The sequence below is a fragment of the Balaenoptera ricei genome, chromosome 3, assembly GCF_028023285.1.
Source record: "Balaenoptera ricei isolate mBalRic1 chromosome 3, mBalRic1.hap2, whole genome shotgun sequence".
NCBI lineage: Eukaryota > Metazoa > Chordata > Mammalia > Artiodactyla > Balaenopteridae > Balaenoptera > Balaenoptera ricei.
In genome coordinates, this window is record NC_082641.1 from 170,682,128 (window position 1) to 170,707,174 (window position 25,047).

At 54.8% G+C, this 25,047-nt stretch overlaps 3 protein-coding genes across 5 annotated transcripts; 1 reads left to right on the forward strand and 2 right to left on the reverse strand.

Moving 5' to 3' along the window:
* Positions 1-665: 665 nt before the first annotated feature.
* ANKLE1 (ankyrin repeat and LEM domain containing 1) lies at positions 666-4,802 on the reverse strand. The gene is made up of 9 exons (XM_059918146.1): positions 4,579-4,802; positions 4,349-4,501; positions 3,797-3,902; positions 3,539-3,683; positions 2,552-3,289; positions 2,243-2,420; positions 1,796-1,955; positions 1,558-1,687; positions 666-1,297 (listed from the first exon to the last, which is right to left on the reverse strand). Exons 1-9 carry the CDS (start codon positions 4,800-4,802, stop codon positions 1,125-1,127), a joined length of 2,007 nt encoding a protein of 668 aa, XP_059774129.1. The 3' UTR covers positions 666-1,124.
* Positions 4,803-5,857: 1,055 nt separating this feature from the next.
* Positions 5,858-13,926, reverse strand: BABAM1 (BRISC and BRCA1 A complex member 1). Of its 2 annotated transcripts, none has more exons than XM_059918150.1 (10): positions 13,820-13,926; positions 13,421-13,509; positions 12,574-12,912; positions 11,274-11,332; positions 10,560-10,680; positions 10,400-10,478; positions 9,642-9,666; positions 7,606-7,735; positions 7,324-7,410; positions 5,858-6,347 (listed from the first exon to the last, which is right to left on the reverse strand). In XM_059918150.1, the coding sequence occupies exons 3-10, from the start codon at positions 12,859-12,861 to the stop codon at positions 6,144-6,146; spliced, it is 993 nt and encodes a 330-aa protein (XP_059774133.1). In that variant the 5' UTR covers positions 12,862-12,912; positions 13,421-13,509; positions 13,820-13,926; the 3' UTR covers positions 5,858-6,143. The 2 variants fall into 2 exon arrangements, with proteins under 2 accessions (XP_059774133.1, XP_059774134.1); XM_059918151.1 differs by having other exon boundaries at positions 13,421-13,547; positions 13,820-13,923.
* Positions 13,927-16,613: 2,687 nt separating this feature from the next.
* USHBP1 (USH1 protein network component harmonin binding protein 1) lies at positions 16,614-24,541 on the forward strand. 2 transcript variants are annotated; one of them, XM_059918147.1, is made up of 12 exons: positions 16,614-17,138; positions 17,233-17,381; positions 17,612-18,050; positions 20,042-20,167; positions 20,343-20,479; positions 20,651-20,791; positions 21,028-21,243; positions 21,854-22,103; positions 22,654-22,875; positions 23,557-23,663; positions 23,897-24,019; positions 24,276-24,541. In XM_059918147.1, exons 1-12 carry the CDS (start codon positions 17,085-17,087, stop codon positions 24,463-24,465), a joined length of 2,154 nt encoding a protein of 717 aa, XP_059774130.1. In that variant the 5' UTR covers positions 16,614-17,084; the 3' UTR covers positions 24,466-24,541. The 2 variants fall into 2 exon arrangements, with proteins under 2 accessions (XP_059774130.1, XP_059774131.1); XM_059918148.1 differs by having other exon boundaries at positions 21,070-21,243.
* The last annotated feature ends 506 nt before the right edge of the window (positions 24,542-25,047 follow it).

Below are 25,047 nucleotides of genomic sequence, written 5' to 3' on the forward strand. Positions count from 1 at the left end.
ACTCCAGAGGCAGGAACCCTAATTACCATAGCAGCCAGAGTAGCCAGGGGCTCAGCGGTGGAGGCCAGGAGGCAGGTGGAACCTTAGCCCGCCCCCTGCAGGACCTGGTTCTCTGAGCCACGATGACAGGCAGGTGACGAACCCAATGAGGCAGCAGATCTCACCAAGTCCCTAAACCCACTGGACTGCTTTGAAGAAGCAAGTTCTGGAAAATTTAAATGATCCTGCCACCACCTCGCCAGGATAGTGGCTTGGCACTTACTGAAGCTCTTTGCATAAAGAGCAAAGAGGTTAGTGATGGGGTTAGGGATCCCATTTTATAGTGGAAGAAACAGGTTCAGAGAAGCAACACCAGGAGGCTCCAGTCACACAGTGATGCCAAGGAGGGCTGGCGTCTCACACCCACACCGCGATGACCTCCCCAGCTCTGCCCACCCCTCAATACACAAGTCGGTACCTCGAGAACATCCCCGGTACCTCGAGAACATCCTGACACCCGCCGCCTTCCCCCAGAGACTTTCCGCCTGCAGGGCTGCCTCTGGCTCAGTAGGGCTCTGAGCCAAACACTTTACCCCATGACGGTTTAATCAGATTTCCTCAGTGACCCCCTGAGGTAGAACCTCACACTTTCCCCATTGTGTACAACTGAGGACAGTGAGGCTCAGACAGAGAAAATGCTGGTCCAAGGTCCCACAGCTGGGAAGCAGCGAAACCTAACTCTTGAGCTGGGCAGATTCCCTTCATGTGGCTGAGGAAGCCCCCAGCCCAGCCTACATTGTGGGTCCCCTGTGTCAGGGAGATAAAAATGGACTCTGTTTGCCCAAACAGGACCAAAGTGCCAAAGCATTGGCATGTTTCAAAGCACCAGAGTGTTCCAAAGAACCTTCTGGTCTACTTGTTCTCCTCCCACATCCCCTTATTCTCCACCCATGACAGGGAGCTCACTACCTCTCCAGCAGTTCCATCTGTAATAAAGTCCTCCCTCAGCCCAAGGGAGAGATTGTCCTGCTGCTCCCCCACCAGCCTCCTGCAGCTGGAGACGGGGGGCTGCTCTCAGCGCGGGGAAGCTGGAACATTCAAACACCCTGATCTCGACCTAGGCTGGATGGCCAGTTCCCCAGTGCTCAGCCACGGGCCTGGATGTCCTGGGGCCGTAGCTCTCGCTCACCCTCAGCCAGGAAGACAAGGAGGGCACGGTGCAGCAGATGCACCCCCAAGCGGCGGCGCCGGGTGGGTGGCCAGCCAGCCACCACTCCATAGCAGTGTCCTTGCTTCTGGTTGGTCAGTGTCTGGATCCCTGGGGAGATTAGGGGTAAGGTCATGAAGGCAGCCTCCAGGAACCCCAGGCAGAAGTATGTGCCAGTAAACCCACTGGGTATTGCCCTCAAGCAGGGATAAACCAATGGAGCAAAATCTGTGCATGTGTAGGTACATAATTGGTGCTCAATAATTGCTCATTGAATGAATGAACAGCCCTGAGGGGCAAGGGGTGAGGGAATCAGTAGATCAAGTGCCCTTCATGTGACCCCCCCCCAACCCCACAAGCCAGGCACCTACCTAGAGCATCCACAAGACATGCTTCTCGAGTGTAAGCCTCCACAGCAACCACATGCTGGAAGCAATGCAGGGAGACAACACCACGACCACTGGCCCAAATGTCTAAGATCTGGCGCACCTTGGGGCAGGCCTGGGGGGAGCCAGGGCAGGATCAGAGGTCTGCCCCCCAATTCCCTCTTTCCTCTCCCTGCCCGCAGCTGTGCCGCCCCTGCCATGAACCTGGTCCTTATCCTCACACCTGTTTTCCTGGCCACCCTCGGTGGCTAAGGGCCTTCCAGAGGTGGACGTTCGGCCGGGCCCGTGTTCCCTTGCCCACGTAGAAGATGGCATGGACAAAAATCCGAAGGCATTCAGCCAGTGTCAGTGAGGAGGCTCGGGCTGGAAGGTTCTGAGTCTTCCTAGATGAAGTAGGTGGCTCAGAGAGGGAAAAGTGACGAGAGTCGCCCCAGAGACAGTCTTTAAAGACAGAGCAACCCATGTCCAGTGACCCCTGTTTTATAAAAGGCAGGGTGGGTGGCTGTTCGCCAAGGACACTCAGCAGCTTGAATTGGATCCAATTGCCTTTTATAGATAAAGAAGCTGATGATCAGAGAGGGCCAGTTCCCTTCCTAAGGACACACAGCAGATAAGAACCAATCTCAGAATTTTCCAGTTCCCACTTCTGGGTCATTCCTGTTCCAAGTACCTGGGGTCCAGCAGCAAATATGTGAAGCTGGACTTCATGACCCCCTCCCGCCACCGTCTGGTGGGTTCTGGCCGCTCAAACTGCTTGGCAAGTGCATCCTCATCTGCCTGGGCATCTGGGATACGGCCGGTCCGCAGGGCTTTGGCCAGCTCTGGGCTGTGCCCTGAGAATTCTGGGCCTGGGAGGGGAAACTGAGTCAAGAGAGACAAAGGAAAGGGTGGTTCCCAGAGATGAAGGGAGAAGTAGGTTGCACTGAGAGCCACGGGTCTCCGAGGACTCCTGGAGGCTCCTTGAACTCTGGATACTAACCAGGAGCAGCCTGGGCTTCTTCTAGTGGTCGGAGGTAGTACGGCCGGGTGAAGGACGTGATGGTACCGCGGCTCTTGCCAAGTGCCCGGAGCCCTTGCAGCAGCTCCAGGTCAGACATGGTGGGGTCCGGTGGGCACTGGCAAGAGGGGATGGGGTCCCTGCCACCTGTGGCGCTCGCCTCATCCTCTGTCAGCCAGAGGGCAGCCACATCACTGTCGAGGGACAACTGGTCATCTTTTGGGATGTGGAAGTCAGAGGGTCCAGGCAGTGGTTCCCAAGGGGCACTATGGGCTGGGCTCCTGTCTGGGAAGAACTTGGGGGAGGGGGAGGCATCTGGCAAGGTCAGAGTCAGGGCCTGCAGACGGGCATTTAGTTCTGCCTCCCTGCCCTCCACGAGGGCTCCATGTTCCTGCTGTGGGGTACCCGAAGATCTTGGCACCTTCTGGGAGGGTCGGACACCAGCCCAGGGGGACGTGTGGGCGGTTGGGTCCTCAGCTCCAGAGGCCTCAACCGCGGTGACAAAGGAGGCAACTGAGCTGCAGTCCCAGCGCCCTAGGGGGGACTCCAAGCTGCCATCTGTGTCAGCAATCTCAGGGTGGGCAAGGAGGCTGGGGGGTCCAGGGCCAGCCTCCAGGCTCATGTCCTTGCCATCACCTCTGCCCAGTGTTGTGGAGGCCAGTGTCACACTGGGAGGTCCAGAGGGGCTGATATTCAGCCCCTTTCCCCAAGGGCCTGGGCCTGGAGCAGGGGATAAGAGTGGGAGTCAGAGAGGAGGGGAGGAGGAAGTGAGAGACAAAGATGGAAGTCAGATCAGACAGAAAGAGGCGGCTGCAATCGCAAAGAGGAAGGACAGAGTCGGAGGCAGAGAAACGGACCAGAGACCCTGGTCGTGAAACAGAAACAGTGGGAGAGCGTGGACGTCACACACAGAGACCCGCAAAGCTAGATCAGAGGCTAAGCACCCCCAGCCGCACAGGCACCACTCACTGCCAGGCTTTGGCTCGGGCTCGGGCTCCTGGGGGTCTGCCCGGGTCCGTGTCGGGGTCCTGGTCCGAGCCTCCAGCTCCCGCAGGACACGCACACAGTTCTGGTGCCCCTGCTGCTCGGCCAGGTCCAGAGGCCGGAGTCCGTCCTGCACGGGCGCGGTCAGCAGGGGGCGCCCTCTTCCCTCCCTCTCTTCCTCCCTTCCTTCCTCTTTCCCTCCCTCCGGGTTCGCCCTGCTACAAACTGCGCTGGGACCCCCACCTGGTCGCGCAGCGCGGGGTCCGCTCCCTGGCTCAGCAGCAGCTCCAGGCCGCGGCGACAGCCCCAGGCAGCGGCCACGTGCAGCGGCGTCAGCGCCTCGGCCGATCTGGGGCAGGAGAGGAGGAGGGGTCAGTGGAGGAGGGAACTCAGTCTCCGCCCCCACCCTCCGACCCCCCGCCCGGGGCCTTGGCTCTCAGCCCCCCATCTCCGCCCTCCAGCCTGGGACACCACACTTGGAACCTAGATCCTGCGCCCTTGGGCCAGGACCCAAACCTCTGCTCTCTGACTCTAGAGCGCCTACCACCAGATCTGAACCTTTGATCCCCATTTGGCCTCAGCGCAACCTCATACCCCACCCTCGGTCTAGTACCCTGCCTCTGCCCTTGGACCCTCAAGATCCCTCCCCAGATTCCCCAAGCTCCGCCCCCGGGCATTGAGTCCGCATCCTTGAACCGTGGGACGCCCTCTCCAGGACTCCCAGGTCTTCCCCTCGGACTCGGGAGACCCCTCTCCTTCGCGGAAGAGCTGCCCGGAGCCCAGACCCTGCCTCACCGAGTGTTGGGGTCCCCGCCTCGGCGCAGCAGGGCCTCGAGGCAACACAGACTCCGCGGGTGCTGGGCTCTGGCCGCCAGGTGCATGGCCGCCGCGCCATCCTCGAGCACCAGGTTGGGGTCAGCACCACGGCGCAGCAGCTCCTCCACTGCCCTAAGGACAGAGGGTCAGAGTGGACCGCGACACTCGCCCCCTACCCCTGGCCCGCCCAACCCGTGCCCTGCCCTCACCGCAACTCCTCCTCCCGCAGCGCCGCCCGCAGCCGCCGCGCCAGGCCTGTCGCCAAGCCCATGCCCCGGCGGTCCCCCAGACCAGCTGCCGGGCCTGTCGATTTCCAACTTCCCGCGGCGCCCTTGTGCGCACGCGCCGCTCCGCCCCTCGGCCCGGGTCCCCGCACCTCGGCGCAGTGCAGTGTCCCCAGCCAGGCTGACCCGCGCCGCATTGTCGTCCACATCTAGGTTCAGGAGCTCTAATGCTGGCCCGAGCCTGCGACACCAAGTAGTGCCCAGGCAGGGCTAGGGGTAGCCGATAAGGGCCCGGTAGGGTGGAGGTCGTCGTGTGTGCCGTTATCTCTCAAAACCCCGTAAACACTAACACAGCCTGCTGGAAGGGGTGGAGCTACGCTCCCGGGGCCCGATGTTGCCCACAAGGCATTAGGTCTTCCGGAACCATCTGCCGAGGCGGCCTCCATTAGCGCACGCAGCCCTGATAGTATGTTAGGCTTCAATTAATAGCTCCCTCCTGCAGTGGCTCTGTGTTGCCCATTTTCAGTTCCGCGGAGTCGTGAGTCCATTACTTTGGAGCCCTGGGCCTCTTAGGGCTTTAGTTTCCCCATATGCAAAATGGGAGAATAATCCTTTCCAGGCTGGTGTGAAGTTGAACGAGGGCCCTGGCACACAGGTGCCTAATAAATCTTCATGGGAAGGAAAAGCTGTTTCTCGATAAAGCTATTTTCGTTTGATAAGGAACTGAGAAAACCTATCTGGTAAGCTTTTTTTCACAATTGCTCATCATCCAGTAAGATGGTTGAGTGATGCACCTGTTATATCTGTCTCTCTTCCTCTGGGGAGCACCCACACTATTTCCTGATGGAACTATAAACCTCCCTTCCCAGAGAAGCTTGATGGAGTCCTGGCCAATCAGAGTGTACCACAGCTCTGGCCCATGACTAGCCCAATGCAAGGTTACATGACCTAGGCAAGGCCAGTCATAAGGGGTGCTGGGACAGCCCTCACTTCACCTGGGTTGGGATTTGGGGAGCAGTCACAGCCATCTCACCCCTTTCCACGGGTTGGGAGGAAAGCAGGGCACACTGAACACCAACCATGCAGGGTATTTCAGCCCTCCCCAGTGGCAGTGTCAGAGCACCTGGCTACAGCAAAGCCTGAAGCTGCACCATGGTTTCTTATCCACAAGAACCAAGCCATTCTCCTTTCTGCTCAGTGGGTGGGTTTTCTGTCACTTGCAACAAAAAAGATTCCAATTAACACAAGTTGACTGTTGTGGACCTGGGTTAGGGATTCTCAGATTTTTATTTTGATGACAAAAATCACACAGGGCACAACAAGAATCACAACTGAAAAACTGGGAGTGGGATATGGGCTAGGAAACATAGGGAACGGGTGTCCAGAGTCCCTGGAATGCTTCCTGGAATCCTAGGTTGCCTTCAGGGCTCCCCAGGTACCTTGGATACCTCCTAGACCTCCCTCTGGGGGTCCCACAGAGCTCAGTGTGAGAACCAGCATTCTCGGCCAAGTGTTTCATCGTACTAGAAGGTTGGCTGTACAGGGATGGTTCAGACAGTGGCCTCAACCTCGGTGGCTTCATCGTCCTCCTCCAGCAGGCTGTAGGAGGCATGGCTTTGGCAGGGCCGCTGCAATGGGTGCGCCAGAAGCTTGGCCATACAGTTGTGCAGCTCAAGGGCTGGCCCAGCCAGCGCCACCTCGTACTTATAGCTGGTACCCTTGGTATCCAGGCTTCCCATGAAGGCAAACATGTCCTATGGGGCCAAGGAAGGGCTGTTCAGGCAGAGGTTCCCCTGACAGGCCCTCCCTGTCCTGGAGGGCCTCCCAGGAGGGGGCCTCAGGAATGGGTGCCAAAGGGTAAAGAGGAGTTTGCGAGGCAGAAAACACTCCCACATTCAGCAAACATTTCCTGCCACCCACTCAGTGCTAGGGACCCCAAGAGGTCTCAGTGCTGGAGCCCCTAGTCTGGAGAGGCACAGTCGGATACAATGACCCCAGCCCCCATGCTGATCTACCTTGAGGAGCAGGGAAGTTTTCTCCAAGTAGGGACTTCCCATTCGGGTACTGACGTATAAGTAGGAGCTGGGCTCAACCCCCTCTGCTCACAGCTGGGTAAAGTGAGGCTCAGAGAGATAAGTGGCCGACTCGAGATGCCACAACTAGTTCAGGGCTGGGATGTAAAGGACCAGCAGAGCCTGGCAAGGCAGGGAGGGAAGCGTGCTCCAGGCAGAGGACACAGAGAAAGCGAAGGCAGGAAGAGAGAGAAGCAGGGGGCGCTGGGGATGAGGTGGACAGGACCTTACATGCTCATGGGCCACTGTCCCAACAGCCCCATTAGCTCACTGAAGACATGTGGGAAATGGTAGTTGAATGACCATGATCCAGCAGGACCAGGAACGCTAAGGAGAAGACTAATGGCAGAGCAGTGCGTGGGTGGGCAGGGACGGGTGACTTCCCTCCTCCTGATGCCAGGAGAGCACAGGTGCCTCTAAGCCTGTTGCCAGGTACCACTGTGCCAGAGACACACTGTGTGACTCTGGTCTAGTTGCTGGCCCTCTGAGCCTGTTTTCCCTCAGCAAAGATCATGAACTAGGGGGCTGGCATTAAATGCCCTGAAGTCCCTTAGTGATTCAAAGCCCCCCTTTCCCTCAAGGCCGGGGCAGGTGGGTTCGGAGCCATCCCATCTGCACCTACATCCGCCTGCCACCCACACCCACAGAAGCCTCTCACCTTCCAACTCATCTCCTCCTCCTTCTCGTCGGCGCCGTTGTGGATGTAAACAACATCAAAGAAGAAATACGGGCACTGGAACATTTTCTGCAGGGGAAGAAAGCCAGCCTTTGGGACTTTGGTCACCCCACGCCCCCATGATCACAATTCCCCAGCTACTGCCCAAGACTCTGGGAACCTGACTCTAGGCACCCCAGCTCCTGTGGTCAGGAAGTCCCTCCTAGTGTCTAACCACCATCGTGCTGGCTGTAGGCATCCCTCCCTCTCCCAGGCCTCCCTCACCTTCATGGGCTCCGTCAGGGAGAACTGGGGCTGGCAGGGTGGACGACTATAGACCAGGATGGTTCGGACCACGTACGGCGGTGGAATCGTCTGCACATTCTCTGTGACTGGCAGCTCGGTCTTCTGCTGGCTGCGCAGCAGGGATGGGGGACAGGTCAGAGCACACCCTGGTAGCCCACCCCTATTGTCACCCTCAGAGAGCCCAGCTCCTCACCGCGTATGTGAGGCCCCACCTGACCCCTCCCAAGTTCACTGTTGCCTCTGAGCCTTCCCACATGCTGTTCCCTCTGCACCTCCCCAGCTTCGCCTTTCTGCCTGACCTCTCCTGCTCCATCAGAGGTTTTGCTGACCCCTAAGCTAGGGGGGTCAGCACCTCCCCAGCTTCGCCTTTCTGCCTGACCTCTCCTGCTCCATCAGAGGTTTTGCTGACCCCTAAGCTAGGGGGGTCAGCACCTCCCCAGCTTCGCCTTTCTGCCTGACCTCTCCTGCTCCATCAGAGGTTTTGCTGACCCCTAAGCTAGGGCCTGCTCAGGCCACCCTCAGCATCCTGAGCGTCCCCCATCACTGTGTTGAGCTGGACCTGCCCTACCAGGCCAGGAGACTCTGAGGCAGGGACCACATCTTATAGGCAAAGTCAGTGCCCAGTTTCCCACTCAGCCACAGATGGTTCTCACATTGAGTACAGGGCACTAGGCAGACAGAGGGCTAATGTCCTTAATATGTAAAAAACAAATCTGATCACCAACAAGAAAAAAGCCGACATTCCCCTAGAAAAATAGGTAAAGGGAACAAATAGACAAATTACTGAAGGAATACTGAATGGCTTAAAAATGAATGAAAAGAAAAGCACAGCAAAGTAAGATGTGGCCTCTTCCCACCTATCAGATGGGCAGAACTTTCAGCCGTATGATCAACCCCGGTGCTGGGGGAGGTAAACAGGGTTAATTTCCTGGGAAAGTGCTTTGGCAAAGTCTAGCAAAATTAAAAACACACACCACCTTGTTCCAGTCTGTTCTCCATTAGGAATTTACCCCATAGATTCACTTGCAAAATCTGCTGAGATGGGCAAAACAAGCTCCTTGGCCACCATCAAGGGGCTGGCAAAAACAGGGCTTAGAATACTTGGGCCCACAAGCTAAGAACCTTTTTCATTTTTAAATGGCTGCGAAGAAAGAAAACCAAAAGGAGAATATTTTGTGACAATCAGAAATGTGAAATTCAAATTTGTGCCTGCAAATAAAGTTTTATTGGCACACGGCCACGCCCACTTGCGTACCTATGGTCTGTGGCTGCTTTCTAATTAAAATGGGCAGAGTCTGGTTGCCAAGACAGAGACGATGTGGCCAACAAAGTCAAAAATATTTACTACCTGGTCCTTTAAAGAAAAAGTTGGCTGCCTCCAGGTTAAAAGAAAGTAGTGGAGGGACTTCCCTGGTGGTCCAGTGGTTAAGAATCCGCCTACCAATGCAGGGGACACGGGTTTGATCCCTAGTCTGGGAAGATCCCACGTGCCGCGGAGCAACTAAGCCTGTGCACCACAACTACTGAGCCCGCGCGCCACAACTACTGAGCCCATGCATTGCAACTACTGAAGCCCATGTGCTCTAGGGCCCGCGTGCTGCAACTACTGAAGCCCATGCGCCTAGAGCTCATGCTCCGCAGCAAGAGAAGCCACCGCAGTAAGAACCCCGCGCACTGCAACAAAGAGTAGTCCCTGCTTGCCACAACTAGAGAAAGCCTGCGCACAGCTACGAAGACCCAGCGCAGCAGTCAATCAATCAATCAATCAATAAACAAGAAAGTAGTGGAGAACCACTGGGCTGTCAGAGAATAACACAGAGGGCGAGATGTGAGAAGGAACCTCTTTTGCAAAAATGCTTCCAGACAGGTAAGTGAGCAATTGTTCCAGGGAGAAAGGGTGAGAAAGGAAGGCTTTAGGCCTCCCTAAAGGACTATTTCTGGGCTGTTTGGAGCTTTTACCCAGAAGGGGTTCTTCTCTTCAAAGGTGAACAATAATTTCCCCATGGGGGACTTACATGAGGCTGAAGAGACCTTCCAGATCTGGTGGGAATGCTAAGGAGAGCAGAGCAGCGCATGGGTGGGCAGGGGTGGGTGGCTTCCCTCCTGATGCTGGGAGAGTGCAGGTGCCTCTGAGCCGGTTGCCAGGACACACGCTGTGTGACCCTGTCCCAGTCGCTTGCCCTCTCTGAGCCTGTTTTCCCTCAGCACAGATCATGAACTAGGGGGCTGGCATCAGATGCCCTGAAGGCCCTTAGTGATTCAAAGCCCCCTTTCCCTCAGGTCTAGGGCCATTCTCCTCACAAAGAAAGAGCTATGGGTGTCCCTGTCCCCCTCCCCTCATTACTGTTTTCTTTGTAACTCACAGGGATCATATTATATTTAAGTTCAGGGCTGCAGTGAGCCTTTAATGTTCCAATTAATATAAAATGTGCTATGCCCAGGTTGAAGGGGCTGTAGCAATGATTATGACTTTTCAGTCACATACGGCCACTTGCTGAGCACCGACTGTGTACTTAGCCCTTCATGAAGTGTTCCCCAAGTGGATGCATTTTTGACATCCAGAGTCCAAATCAGCTGTTTTTGCTTCTGTATTCTGACTTTATCTTCACAGCGACCCTGTGGGGTAGGAGGTTTTGTGGCTCTCATTTTACAGATGAAGAAACTGAGGCTCAGAGGCGTGGCTGGCCCAAGCTTGATGTGGCAGAGCTGGGATCTAGACCTGAGCCAGGCCGAGCCAGGCCGCTCCCTGGGGCTCCCTGTGTGGAAAGGATACTGAAGGTAGAGCAGGAGGCTGTCTCCAGGTCGTAGAGGCAGCTGCAGAGCTCTCGGGGATCAGAGGTCAGGCCGGACAGCTGCAGGGAAGCATGGGACTCAGCGAGGTGCTCCCTCAGCCCCAGGGGACCCCAGGGCACCCAGCCCTGCCCCAGCCTCACCCAGGCGGTGTCATCGTTCACCACCACCAGCGCAAACTCGTGGCTCTTGTCAATCTTGTGTTTTGTCCGCACGAACATCTCGATCATTTTCTGGGAGACGTTGAGGGCATTGGTTTTGGAGCTGGGGAGAGCCAGAGAGTGACCGGGTAGTTAAGGCCCAGGTCATGCGGCAGTGGGGGTGGCAGAGCCCAGCCGCGAGCCCAGCCTAGCTGACCCCTCTCCAGCTCTTGCCCTCTCCGATGGGTCCCTCTGGCCAGCCTGGGTCTCACATCTGATCTGTGGGAGGCACCCCACCTTTGCTCAGCCGCGGGTCATCATGAGTGCCAGGGAGGGGAAGGCGGGCTCGTCCTCAGGCCCCATCCAGGCCCTGCTGCCTGACCCCAATGAGACTTAGCTGCTCAGGGGCAAGGGTTTTGGAGTCAGCCAGGCCTTGGTCTGAGTCTGGCTCTGCCCATTTGCTGGGAGGCCTCGGGCAAGTCATTTTGCTTCTTGGAGTTTCCGAGTCATGGCTGTGACCTGGGTGGCGTGTGATAGCTCTCAAGTGCTTAGAACAGAGCCCCGATGGGCCGCAGCTGTATCATTACCGGTTATCATTGCTACTCTCCGATACCGCCAGGCCCCGGGGGTGAGTCTGAAAGAGACAGCCCTGCGTTTTTTGGGCTGGGCCCTTCCCAGCCATAGCTGCAAGCTCAAGCCCCCAAATATGCCTCTCACCTATTTAATGACTCCAGCTTTGGCAGCGACATTTCCTCCGACAGGTCCAGGCAGATGATCTGCAATGAAGTTGAAGGGTGGTGAGAGTTGTGACCAGCAGCACCTGGCGACTGAACATTAATGCAGGCCCCCACGCCACTCTGCTGGCCCTCTCCAAGCAGCCCCACTGGAAAAGGCCATATGATGACCCCCAATTCCCAGCCAAGCCATCCACTTTAGAAGGAGGCAGCTGAGGGAAAAGAGCACTGGACTAGGAGTCCAGGTTGATGAGTGAACAAACAAACCAGAGAACATTTAACACAGAAACAAGAAAACAAGGGAATAGTGGGATGAATTGTGGCTCTCTAAAAGATATATCCACCTGGGACTTCCCTGGTGGCGCGGTGGTTAGGAATCTGCCTGCCAAGGAAGGGGACACGAGTTCGAGCCCTGGTCCGGGAAGATCCCACATGCCGCGGAGCAACTAAGCCCGTGCGCCACAACTACTGAGCCTGCGTGCCACAACTACTGAAGCCCGCACGCCTAGAGCCTGTGCTCCACAACAAGAGAAGCCTCCGCAATGAGAAGCCTGCGCACCGCAACGAAGAGAAGCCCCCGCTCGCCGCAACTAGAGAAAGTTTGCACGCAGCAACAGACCCAATGCAGCCAAAGATAAATAAATAAATTTAAAAGATATATCCACCTGGAACCTCAGAATGTGAATTTATTTGGAATTAGGGTCTTTGCTGATGCAATTAAGGTAAAGATCTTGAGATAAGATCATTCTGATCTAAGAACAAGTGTCCTTATAAAAGAAAAGACTGGGGACTTCCCTGGCAGTCCAGTGGTTAAGACTCTGCGCTTCCACTGCAAGGGGCACGGGTTCGATCCCTGGTCAGGGAACTAAGATCCCGCATGCCACTCGGCCAAAAAAACAAAAAACAAAAAAAGAAAGAAAAAAAGAAAAGAGAAGACTGGGAGACACAGAGGGGAAGGCTATGTGAAGACGGAGACAGAGATTGCAGTGATGCAGCCACAAGCCAAGGAACAACTGGAGCCACCAGAGGCTGGAAGAGTCAAGGAAGCCTCCTCCTCTAGATCCTGCAGAGGGAACATGACACGTTCATTTCAGACTTCTGGCATCTGGAACTGTGAGAAAATGAGTTTCTGTTGTTTTAAGCCACCGGGTTTGTGATAACTTGTTGTGGCAGCCCTAGGAGACTAGAACAAAGGGACCGTTTTCCAGAGCGGATCCTAAAAGACGATGTGTAACCCAAGGTTCCCTAACACCTCGAAGCCACTGGTCAAGCCCCTCACTTACCACTTTCTCTGGACAGTTGACCCTTGGCGTCCGCACCTGGACCTCTGGGGCTGGTGGAGGCACCTGCCACGGCTTGGGACCGGCTCCGGGAGGGTTGGCGGTCCCGTCGTCAGCACTGGCCGCCTCACCCTCGCCCTCGCTGCGGCTGCCCACACTGGCCTGGGCCCCCAGCGCCCGGTCCTCAGCCCCCTCAGGGTTGGAGCGAGTGCGGGGTCTGGGCTCAGCTGACTGCTCCTCTTCCTCCTCCTCCTCCTCTTCAGTGGGACTGCTGGGCTCCGCCACCTCCATGGCTCCTGAGTGGCTGGATGGAGCAGGTATGGGGGAAGCCAGGATCCTCCCCTTAGGGGTTTTAAAAGCATTTGGTTATTGGGCAGGAGAACAGGGCATGAGTCGCTTACTGACAATAAGAGTAACTCCTCTCAGGGCCTCAGTTTCCTCATCTGTAGGATGGGTGCCTTTAACACTTATCAGCCCAGCATCCACTCTGACTCGAGATAACAGTCTCCCATTTTTTTTCTGTAGGGCTAACCCCTCCCCTCCCCCTTTTGGCTAGTGAGCCACTGTGAATGGCTCAGAGATAGGGACATGACCCAACACACGCCAGTGAGGGGCAGCTCTGAGACTTCCAATAGTGCTGTTAGAGAAAAGGAACTCGTCAGTGTTGCAAAGCTGGGAAGTTACAAGTCGAGAGCTGCTGGGAGCCTCTTTTGCCTCCAAGAGGGAAAACAGAGCTTGCCTATAGTGATGCTCACCCAAAAAACGACAGATACACTTCTGAGCACCTGAATCCAGCTATGCCTAAATTCCCTTTCTTGCTTAAACCAGATTGAGTTGGGTTTTTTGTTACCTGAAACTGAAGACGTCTTGGTGAATAAAAGAATAATAACTTCCAGGGTTCTCTCCTCCGCAGTGGAGCGCTGGCTGCCTAGGGGGTGTCTGCACACGGAAGGGGAGCAGATCTGGTGTTACAATTCCTTTGAGGAAAAACAGGACGCCAGTGGAACGGTTTGCCCATCTGGGCAATGGGTGCAGGCTGCCGGGGATGGTCTCTGAGCCTTGCAGTCCCCACAACCTCTAAGGAAAACAAAGCTTAGCTGCAGCAAGAGGGATGGAGGCTAGACTGCAGGAGAAACCAGAGCTGAAGGCGGAAGCCTCAGGGCAAGCGAGGGGCTGAATTTCTGGGGCTAGGGAAGTTGGGCCTCTAGGGACGGATCCCGCACGCTTTCACCACCCAACTCCTGCTCACCGTAGCCTGAGCCTCCCTCCGACCCAGCTGGCGACTCGCTAGGAAGCCGCAGTCTTTAGCAGCCGGAAGTGGTACGGCACGGCCGCCACGCCTCCTGGGAAATGTAGTTCAGCAGGCCGCAGGCCTAGAGGAGAGATGTATGGGACGAGGCTGGAGAGCCTTGGAAGCTGATAGGCTGATACTGTTCTAGGAGGTGGGGTTTGGATTGCGATAGTCTGGAGCGGAACTGAGTGGGGCGGGATCTGGAATGTGATTGGCTAAAGTCAGATAAGGCGGAGCTTTTATGTTTCTGGCAGATTCGGACTGCGCGGGTCAGCGTTTCTACCATAACGAGGCAGCGTGGAGTTGCGCTTTCAGTGGGATAGGCTCAGAAAGATAGAGAAGTCCTAGTTTGCAGTGTGATTAAACGTAGCGGGACTGAGTTGGGTGGGATTTAGAAGAGGTGGGGCTGATTGGTGATTAATAGAGTTGACTGAACCTCAGTGAGGGGTTTTTGCGGCAGAGGTGGGCGGGGTCCAGAGCCCAAGGGCCCTCCCAATTATTTAATTCTGCTCCTTATTTCACAAATATTTGCAAAAAATAAAAAATACTAAGCCAGAACTATTTCAAACCACCCTTCTTCATGCACACTTCTCCCTTCAGCTCCATAACCATTTAAAAACTGAGCCTCAGTTTATTTGTTAAAGTCTGCTAAGCCTGTCCACCTCAGCCAGGCTCTGGTTCAGTGACAGCCCAGAGGGGCTGTGGAAAATGAGCCTTGAAGGATGGAGAATTTTCTAGAAAAACAGGAGGAAGTTCATTCCAGGCAGAAAGAACCGTCTGGACAAAAGTCTGGAGGCTTTGAAGAGCCTTGGAGTGGTGGAACCTCTCACAGGTTAATATGGCCAGAGCAGAAGCTAAGAGTGAGAATTTCAATGCCCCAGGTACCCCCAAGTCAGAGAATTGCAACTTCTCTCGCTACTACCTTTGCGGACACAGAAACAGGAAGATTCAGCCTCATAGCTTCTGTCAGTGGGACCAGGAAGATTCAGGCTATCCCAGGCTCTGCACAGTTTACACAGAAGTGCAGAAGGAAGGAAGGTGTGTTTCAGGCAGAGGTTAAGGCATGGCCAAAGGCACCAGGGTGTGAGAGAACTGAGAAACTTCAGCTGTTTACAGAGGAGGTCATATCGGCTAGAGTGTGGAGTACAAATTGGTGCCAGCCGCAAGCATAATTTTTTTAAAGACCTTGAATGCCAGGCTGAAGAGCTTGAAATGTTTCCCAAGGGCAATGGGGAGCTATGGAGGGTGTATGAGCCAGGTAGGTGAACAGTGAGATCTCTGCGGCCTTGGTGGGGAAGGGAGTGGAGGGATGGCTGGGGAGCCCAGGGAGGGAGCTGGGCTGGTATCCAGGATGGGGAGGAGAGGCTTGGGCTGTGACTATGGATGGAGATGAGGAGGAGGCCCTTTAGAGGTGGATGCAGGAAAAATGAGCAGGATGTAGGGACCATCTGGGCTCTGAGGAATCCAGCATTTATGGAGAAGAAACAGTAGCTGGCAGAGGAAGCAGAGATGGGATGGTCAGAGAGGTAGTAGGGAACAAGGAGGGTGCCTTATGATTCAGTTCCCGATGGTGCCTGGCCATGTGCAAATTGCTTGTTAAAATTTCCATAACACTGGTATATATGTATACACACACACACACACACACACACACACACACACACAATATGGAATATTACTGAGCCATAAAAAAGAATGAAATAATGCCATTTGCAGCAACATAGATGGACCTAGAGATTATCATACTAAGTGAAGTGAGTAGACAAAGACAAATATCATATGATATCACCTATATGTAGAATCTAAAAAAATGATACAAATGAACTTATTTACAAAACAGAAATAGACTCACAGACATAAAAAAAAACAAACTTATGGTTACTGGGAATTCCCTGGCGGTCCAGTGGTTAGGACTCTGCACCCTCACTGCCGAGGGCCCAGGTGAGGGCCTGGGTTCAATCCCTGGTCGGGGAACTAAGATCCCACAAGCTGCGTGGCACGGCCAAAAAACAAAGGAGGGGGGACAAAAAAAGAAAAGAAAACAAACTTATGGTTACCAAAGGGGAAGGGAGGAGGGAGGGATAAATTAGGAGTTTGGGATTAATAGGTACATACTACTATATATGAAATAGATATAAAAAAAAAAAACAAGGACCTATGTATGGCACAGGGAACTATATTCAATATCCTGCAATAACCTATAATGGAAAGAACCTGAAAAAGAATAAAAAAGAATGAAAAGAATAAAATCACTTTGCTTTACACCTTAAACTAATACAACATTGTAAATCAACTATACTTCAATAAAAAGTCGTTTGTTTTGAAAAAAAACAACAAACTCCCATGACACTGTAGGAAGATATAGTAATTGAGGCTCAGAGGGGACCATCACTTGCTCAGGGGTACCAATCCCAGGTCTGTCTGTGACTTGAAGCGGAATGAGAACTCTGACCCTGACACTGAAGGGATAGGCAGAGGAAAGAAGTTCACAGGGGAGCCAGATGGAGAGCATCAGCCCAGGGGAGCATTCTAGCTTCCGAGAAATAAAATCCAAGGGTCAGAGATGGAGGAGCCATGGGCTTGGAAGCAGAGGCGAGGAGGGACTGACATCGTGGGAGCTGGACATGTGTTCTCCTGCTGGGGCTGGAGGAAGCCGCTGTCCTTGAAGAGGAAACTGCACAATAACAAGTCACATGGCCGGGGAGTGGGCTTCCTGTTTCCTGGCCCCTCCCAGGCTGGCCTTGGCCAGGCCAAGCCTGAGTAGGCAGTGGCCAGAGTGACCCCAAGAGTGTCCAGGGACTTGGTTTTCTGACCAAGGTGCCCCCAGAAGAACAGGGAATTAGAGTGGGCTGAGGGGACCAAACCCCAGGATTGGAACCTCTGGTTCAGGAGAGCCCTGGGGAGGAGAGAGGACTGTTGAAGTCCTCGTCCCAAGCCCAGATAGGGGAGGGAGAGGAGCAAAGAGGTAGTGAAAAATAAAGGAGGCAGAAAAGAAAGAAGAGGTGAGGGCAAATTTGAGAGGTTGTGAGCTGACCGTCAAGGGAGGCATTCAAATGTGCCAAATCAACATTGATAACTCAAGATCCTTTCGGAGAAGTGAAATCAATGCCTATATCACAGAACAGGAAATTGAGGCTATCATTTGCTTTGAGCTGAGATCAGGTTGTGGTTTTAGGGAGTGAGGAAGAGGAAGGATTCAGAGGACACTGATTTCTGGATAACAATGAGTGCCAGGGCCACACGGCCCCGAAGCCGGCGAGGGAGGCACGCTCTGCCCGTAAGTGTCCCCCCTCCCTGCCACACCCAACTCTGCGAGACCCCAGGACCCAGACCTGCCTGGCTCAGAGCTCAGCTCTGGGGATCATTTGCAGGGTGAGCTGGACCCTGTGGCAGAGAGTTCAGAAGAGGCTGAGGCAGCCAGTGGGAGCTCCGAGCCAGGCCCTGTGCCATCTCAGGATAGCTGCAAGCCAGAGCCGCTGGGCCCTGAGACGGAGGCCAAAGGGCAGGGCCTGGAGAGCAGGTAAGGCCCACTTGGTCTGTGTCCCCCACTACAGGCCTGGCACATCTTTCCCACCCATAGATCTGTTTATGTCCCTCCCCTACTCACACACATGCCAGGGCTCCCATTGCCCTCAGTCTGACTTTCAAGGCCCTGCGTGATGCAGTCCCAGCCTTGTTACAAAGCCTCTTTGTGTTAGCTACCCCAGATGACCCCATTTCCAGAACTCTCCATCTTTCACCTCTTCACAGGACTGACAAAGAAGTTGATGGGGACTCTAGCAGGGGACCTGCTCCAGCCCCCGAGGGGCCCTATGAGCCTGCCCAGGAAGCCCACCAGGCCCCAGAGGCAGCCTCATGGGACAGGGAGAATGTCCCCTCTGGACCCAGAGCCCCTGACGTGTTTCAGACTCTCCAGCAAGCTCTGAGCTCTCTGGAAGCGGCTGCTGCTGCCTGGCGCCACCAGCCCCCAAGATGTCCTGGGCCGTTGGAGGCAAAGGACAGAAGCGAGGGGGGACCAAAGCCCTGCTTGGAGCAGGAGCAGGCTGGGAGCTGCCAGCGGGATGCAGCCCGATTGACTGAAAGGAACGCCTGGCTGCGTTTGGCCCTGGGCAGCCGTGAGGACGAGCTGATCCGCACACAGAACTCCCTGAAGGCCTTCCAGGCTGAGAAGGAGATGCTGCAGAGAGAGGTGAGTGGGGCAGGCCTGCCTCCCAGGGCTCTCTGGTGGGAGGGAGGCAGCAGGCCTGTTGTAGGACACATTCAATCATTTGTTCATTTGTAAAGCTTTTGTGGAGGCTTGGCTGCTGAACCCCAAAGAGACAAAGGTCCCTTGTAACCTTAGTTAAGGTGATCAGAGAGGCCCAGTGAGGAGGCGGCGACACTTGAATAAAGACCACAGGGGGGCAAGGGAGGAACCGTGCAAGGAGCTGGGGAAGAGCATTCCAGGCAAAGGGAACAGCATATGCAAAGGCCCTGAGGTTGGAGTCTGATTACTGTGTTCAATGAACAGTGAGGAGGCCAGTGTGGGGCTGAGCAGGAGGAGACAAGGGTACGGAGGTGGTGGGAGCAGATCCTGGAGTGCCTTGCGGGCTGCAGGGAGGATTTGAGCTTTTGCTCTGAGTGAGATGGGGGCCACAGAGGGTTCCAAGCAAGCAAGGGTGGAGACCTGATGCAGGCATTCACAGGCGCCCTCTCGCCACCGTGGGAGGAACAGCTAGTGGAGGGAGAGGCTGGAATCTTGGAGATCCAGGAGGAGGCACTGGTCCAGACATGTAAGGGATGGAAGCTGTGGAGGTGGTGAGAAGTGGGCAGATTCTGGGTGATGCTGAAGGTGGAGCTGGCAGGTGGGGTGTGAAAGCTGGAGAGGGGCTGAGGACAAGCCCTGGGTTGGGAGCCTAGGAGACTGGAAGTGAGACATAGGGAGCCTGCAGATTTACGCCGGGCCGCACGGCTTGCGGGATCTCAGTTCCCCGACCAGAGCCCCAGGTGACCGCAGTAAAAGCACTGAGTCCTAACCACTGGACTGCCAGGGAATTCCCTTGTTTTATTTTAGACTCCACATATAAGTGAGGTCATACAGTATTTGTCTTTATCTGGCTGATTTATTTCACTTAGCATAGTGCCTTCAAGGTCCTCTTATGTTGTCACAAATGGCAAGGTTTCTTTTTTTACGGATGAATAATATTTCATTGTATAAATGTATATACCACATCTTCTTATCCATTCATCCATCAACGGACACTTAGGTTGCTTCCATGTCTTGGCTCTTGTAAATAATGCTGCAATGAACATGAGGGTACAGATGTCTTTTCGAGTTAGTGTTTTGGTTTCTTTTGGATAAATACCCAGAAGTGGAATTGCTGGATCATGTGGTCATTCTATTTTTACTCTTTTGAGGAAATGCCATGCTTTTTTTCCATAGTGGGTGTGCCTATTTACATTCTCACCAACGGTGCATGAGGGTTCCCTTTTCTCCACATCCTCGCCAACACTTGTTATCTCTTGTCTTTTTTTTTTTTAAATATTTATTTATTTATTTGGTTGTGCCGGGTCTTATTTATTTATTTATTTATTTATTTATTTATTAATATTTATTTTTGGCTGTGTTGGGTCTTCGTTTCTGTGCGAGGGCTTTCTCTAGTTGCGGCAAGCGGGGGCACTCTTCATCGCGGTGCGCGGGCCTCTTCACTATCGCGGCCTCTCTTGTTGCGGAGCACAGACTCCAGACGCGCAGGCTCAGTAGTTGTGGCTCACGGGCCTAGTTGCTCCGCGGCATGTGGGATCTTCCCAGACCAGGGCTCGAACCCCCGTGTCCCCTGCATTAGCCAGCAGACTCTCAACCACTGCGCCACCAGGGAAGCCCTCTTGTCTTTTTGATGCTTGCCATTCTAACTGATGTAAGGTGGTATCTCATTGTGGTTTTGATTTGCATTTCCCTAAGGATCAGTGACGTTGAGCGTCTTTTCATGTACCTGTCGGCCATCTGTATGTCTAAGGAAAGAGAACTCTTGAGTGGCTGAGTGACTTGTGCAAGTTTATACAGGGAGGGGTCTGGCAGGATGAGTATCTGGGGGTCCTACCTTCCACCTGGGGCTCTTGCCACTGCTCCAGGAACAGGTCTTAGAGAAGGATGGTGGGTGGTTTGAGCACCCAGGCCTGACATCCCCCATTGCCCCACAGGTCCAGGAGCTGCAGGATTCCCTGCTGAGGCTGAAGCCCTTCCCACCTCCCTCCTGTGACCAAGCAGGCGGCTCGGGTAGTGGTTCCAGCAGCTCTGGGGCTGACGGGGAGACCTGGGGCACTCAGGTGAGTGTGGGAAGCTGAAAATCATGCATGATCTTAAGATCCTTAGGATTCAGGGCCATGAGACTCAAATCCTGGTCATGTGATCCAATAACTTCTGGGGTTGGAAAAGACCTAAACTCGTGATGCTGGGCTCTCAATGACAATCTGGGTGAATCAAGTCACCTTCTTCTGGCAGGATCCCTTCTCCCTGGCTCACCCCTTGCTCCGGCGCCTCCAGAGTGATTCCAGCACCCAGATGCTTGGGCCTCTCCTCACCCAGCTCCTTGCCCCCGAGATGCACATCATGGAAGCCCAGATGGAGCATCTCCAGGGGTAAGAGCCACAAATGCTGAGCTCATAAGGGCACTGGTGCTTCCCAGCTGGGTCATAAAGCCAGGAGTCTGGAGCTGGATTTGGGGTGAGGTGGGGAAGGGTGGAAATCAACTGGGTTCTAACTGCCCTTCAAGGCCTCTCACTTTGCCTCTTCCCCACCTCTGGAGGCAGGAACATTGAGAAGCTCAAATGCTTCAACCGTCTGCTGTCAGCTGTGCTCCAGGAGTACAAGGGCCGGTGTGAGGGCCTCAGCATGCGGCTGGGCCAGCGGGAGGCTGAGGCCACTGCATTGCGTCTAGCCTTGCAGTATAGGTCAGTGCACCCTGCCCATGATATCACTGACTGGGAGGGAAATGGGTGTCCTCAGAGGATAGCCCCAATCCCCAGAGAGAGACAGAGCCCTCGCAGGAAAGTACTTTCCCTCACCACGGAAATTAACTTAAGGCAATTTTAGTCCAAGAGTGCTGAAGGAGTTTACAAACTCCCAGGGGTGGGGGTGGGAGGAGTAGTGAGGGGTCCAGGAGCATGTGAGGATGTCACCTACACAGCAAGATGGGTGTCCTGGAGCGCTCAGAACTGGTGTCCCACAGTGAACACTGTGAGGAGGCATATGGGGCCTTGCTCACTCTTCGGAAGGCAGACTCAGGAGCAGGAGAAGAAGCCTTCATGGATAACTTGGAGGCGGCTGAGAAGGAAGCTCAGAGGCTTCTGGTGCAAGAGGAGGCTGCCATGGATGGAGGGATACTGCAGGATCCACGTCCAAGGTACCCCTGGGAACCCTGGGGACTGGGTGGGCCAATGAGTGGGGCTCTGATTGGAGAAAATGGGGCTCCCAGAACTGGCCACATGTTGGGGGTTGGTATGGTTCCTATGGTTGGCATGAGGCCTGCTGGAGTTGGCTGGTTGCTACGCAACAAAGTTGGCACAGTGGTGACAGCCATTGGGGTTGCTATAGGACCCACCAGAGTTGGCATGAAGATGGATGATGGTGCCCACTGATTAGAAATGGCATGATGGAGCTTAATGGGGTTGGCTTGATGTTGGTACCCACTGGCGTTGGCATGATGCTGCCTGACAGGGTTGGCAAGTTGAGTGATGGTCCCCATTGGGTTGGTGTGATGGCATCCACCATGATAACATGAGTGACTGTGCCCATCGGCATGATGGTGTTCATCCATCATTCATCATTGATGGCTGATGTTGCCCATTGGGGTTTACATTATGGTACCCACCATGTTGGTTTGACCATGCCCAGCATAGATGGCATAGGAAGGACCCATCATAGTCAGTAAGATGGAAGCTGATGAAGCCCACCAGGGTTGGCACAACCATGCCCAGCAGTGTTGACATAGGCCCCTCTTCTGTTTCCTGTAGCCCCGAGGGCAGCAGTGTGGATAGGCCCACACCACAGGAGGTGGCTATCCAGCTCCAGGGCTACGTCCAGCGTCTCCAGGAACGCCGTGCTCTGGTGAAGATTCCCCCAGAGCCTGGTCCCACCTTGGCACCCATGTCCGCTGTGCCCCGTGCAGAAGCCATGGTGCAGGCCGTTCTGGGGACCCAGCCTGGCCCAGCCCTGCCCCGGCTGGAGAAGATGCAGATCCAGGAAGACCTGGTGGCCACACGGGTACACATGGGCTGTGGCCACTGTGTCAGTCTTTCCTGGTGGGACCAAACCCTTTGCTGAGTCTGAGAGAGATGTGATTCAGGGACCAAGTAGCAAGGGAGAGTTTTGCTGGTCTGGGGACAAGCTTCCTGGAGGGAGGAGAGTTGGAGCTGGGGTTTTGAGGGATGACTAGGAATTCGTCCTCTGGAATTCAGTTTCTCACAAGACTCCCAATCTAGCTTTCCAAAATGCCCCTCCTATGGAAAAGAGATAGGGGCAGGGGACATAATCTGGGGTTTATAACCTGGCATGAAAGCTGAGGTTCTGAATTTGGAGAAACTCAGACACTTCCACTGAACTGCTACTTGACCTTGTCTAATATACTTGCTCTCTCTGAACTGCCATTTCTACAGCTGTAGTTTTTATGGATGATATTTCCCATCTTGCAAGATCATGGCGAGGGTTGGGGTTCTTGCCTGACCTGCTCTCAGTGGGCGCCTCCTAGAGCCTCAGTTTTCCCAACAATTGACCCTAGAGGTGCAAACACTCTACCCTCTCCTTGGTCTCTTAGGAGACCCTAGCAGACCTGATGCTTCGGCTACAGCTGGTGCGGCGGGAGAAGCGGGCTCTGGAGCTGCAGGAGGCTGCCCTCCGAGCCCAGGGCCCAGCCCACGTGCTCCTGCTGGAGCAGCTGCGCTGGGAGCGCGCAAAACTCCGGACTGGGGGGGCCAACAGCAGTGGTGGAGACAGCAGTGGAGGCGGGAGCAGTGGAGATGAAGAGGAGTGGTCCCAGGTGAGTGGCCCTGCCTGGACCTGGTAGGGATAGCAGTATATTACTGGCTATGTGGTCCTGGTTAATCATAGCCCCCCTTGAGCCTCAGTTTCCATTTCTACACACAAAAAAAGGAGTTGAATATTTAAGCTGCAGGTTTCTTTCTTTGAGGGTATTTAGCCCAATAAGCCCCAAGGGATTTAGTGTCTTCCAGTCACACCTGTGCCTCCTCCTTCCCACCCCCAGGCTGATTCATTTTCCCCCTCTAGCTTCCTCCCTGAGGCTTTCCTTTTTGCCCTTTACTGTCTAATCATGTCTGTCCTCTGCTTAAAGCCTTAGCAGCTTCTGGAACCCTCCTTTGAATCATCTCTCCTACCTCCAAGGTTTTGTAAGTGCTGTGCCCCTGCCAGGAACACCAGTCACTTCCCTCTTTTTCTAATTAAGTCCTCAACCTCCTACAGGTCTGAGCTCATACATCACCTCCTCCAGGAAGTCCTCGTGGACTGCCTGAAAATGAGATATTATTTATTTCCCTGTACCTTATTGGGTACTGTACCCTTATTGGGGTATCTCACCAGAGTGGGGGCTCTGTGAGAGCAGGGGCTGTAGCCACCACAATCTGGGCAACTTCGATGTCCAACTTGGGCTGAGCACACACTCAGCCTAGGCCAGTGTCACTACCCTCCCTGCTGCCTCCCACAGGGCCCTCCGGCTGTCCCTGGTGGCAGCAGGGGTGTTGATGGAGGCCAAGTGAGCAAAGTGCAGAACCCAGAAGAGCTAGCCCAGGAACTGTCAGCATCACTCACCCGGTGTGTGCCTGGGTCCTGTGCTGGGGGATATGGGTCCTGTGTTGGGGGATATGTGGCCTGGGTAGGGGAAATATGTGAGAGCCCGTGGGGGTGTTACATGCCGTGCAGGGCTGGGTATACACCTGCATACAGTTGTGTTCACATGGAAACATCTTGGGCAGGTGGGTGGGAGGAGGGAAGGAAGACAAGATTGGCTATGGCTGTGAGCCCCTCTCTCTCCACCCCTGTACCAGGGCTCTGGGCCTGCGGGAGCAGCTGCAGTCCTTGCGGGAAGAGCTGGAAGAGGTGGCTCAGAAGGGGCGAGCCAGACGTGCTCAGAGTACTGAGCTGAACAGTGATTTATGCAAAGCTCACAGGTGGGTCCCCCTATGTGACCTCAGAAGCATCCCTGGCTCTCCCTGGGCTTCAGCTTCCCCCCTGTAAGGTGGGTGGCAGCTTCAATCCATTCCACACCTCCTCTGGTGTCTGATGTGTGTCAGCCCCTGCTGAGTGATTCTGGGACCCCAGGAAGACCCAATCTCAAAGAGCTCCTGTCTGGGGCTGGGAGTACATAGCCCCTGTCTTGGGTGGAATGGGGGGCTGTTTCCTGGCTCATCCTCCTACTCCCTCCAGTGCCCTGGTCATGGCCTTCCGTGGTGCCCACCGGAAGCAGGAAGAGCAACGGCGGAAGCTGGAGCAGCAGGTGGCACTGATGGAAACCCGACAGGCAGAGGAGCTGGCAGTGCTGGAAGCCACCGCAAGGGCCCTGGGGAGGCCCAGACCGCCCTGCCTGCCTCCACGGCCAGGGGGGACCTTTCTATAAGCCCTGCTCTGGTTGTGTCTGGACGTGCCAGATAGTTATGGCAGGTCATGTCATAAACTGTTCTGGAGTGATGTTATGTCATGTGGCATGACTTTGCATGTTGAGGCGTGTTTGGTGTGATGGGGGCTGATACCTGGGTGTCTGGGGCTTGATAGTGGCCAGGCATTTGAGATAAACTTGGTATCTTTGGCCTGACACCATGTGGCATGTGAAGAGACATGTCAGCAGGGTCATGCCAGAAGCAGCTTGGGCTGTGGGGACAGGATCCCCAGGGCTGGCTGGGGGGGATTCAGGGTTCAGTGAGGTTACATAGCCAGAGCTGAAATTCCAACCCTTATCTGTCTCCAGAAGCCCAGGGAGGAGTCCACTGGGGCAAGGCACACCTTCCCCTGCGCACCTCCTTCCCAGGGAAATGCTGGGTTTGGCCTGGCAGATGTTCCCAAGAGGAAGATACCCGTAACCCAGAAGGAAGACTGAAGCCTGAACAGTTCAGGGTGTGGAACATTAGCTGGAAGAGCATTGCTCCCTGAGTGAAAGTGGAGGGAGGAGGAATCAGAGGTGGCTTTGGAATTTCCATTCAAA

What these genes read in the sequence shown, in the direction of transcription:
- ANKLE1 (XM_059918146.1), bottom strand. Translation starts at nt 4,802, where the DNA reads ATGTGGACGACAATGCGGCGCGGGTCAGCCTGGCTGGGGACACTGCAC. An exon ending in TATTTGCTGCTGGACCCCAG is followed by an intron (nt 1,956 to 2,242) that starts GTACTTGGAACA and finishes TACTTCATCTAG; the next exon opens with GAAGACTCAGAACCTTCCAG. An exon ending in ATGTCTTGTGGATGCTCTAG is followed by an intron (nt 1,298 to 1,557) that starts GTAGGTGCCTGG and finishes TAATCTCCCCAG; the next exon opens with GGATCCAGACACTGACCAAC.
- BABAM1 (XM_059918150.1), bottom strand. Translation starts at nt 12,861, where the DNA reads ATGGAGGTGGCGGAGCCCAGCAGTCCCACTGAAGAGGAGGAGGAGGAG. An exon ending in TCAACTGTCCAGAGAAAGTG is followed by an intron (nt 11,333 to 12,573) that starts GTAAGTGAGGGG and finishes ACTTCATTGCAG; the next exon opens with ATCATCTGCCTGGACCTGTC. An exon ending in TGAACGATGACACCGCCTGG is followed by an intron (nt 10,479 to 10,559) that starts GTGAGGCTGGGG and finishes GCTTCCCTGCAG; the next exon opens with CTGTCCGGCCTGACCTCTGA.
- USHBP1 (XM_059918147.1), top strand. Translation starts at nt 17,085, where the DNA reads ATGAGTGCCAGGGCCACACGGCCCCGAAGCCGGCGAGGGAGGCACGCT. An exon ending in GAGGGAGGCACGCTCTGCCC is followed by an intron (nt 17,139 to 17,232) that starts GTAAGTGTCCCC and finishes GATCATTTGCAG; the next exon opens with GGTGAGCTGGACCCTGTGGC. An exon ending in GATTTATGCAAAGCTCACAG is followed by an intron (nt 24,020 to 24,275) that starts GTGGGTCCCCCT and finishes TACTCCCTCCAG; the next exon opens with TGCCCTGGTCATGGCCTTCC.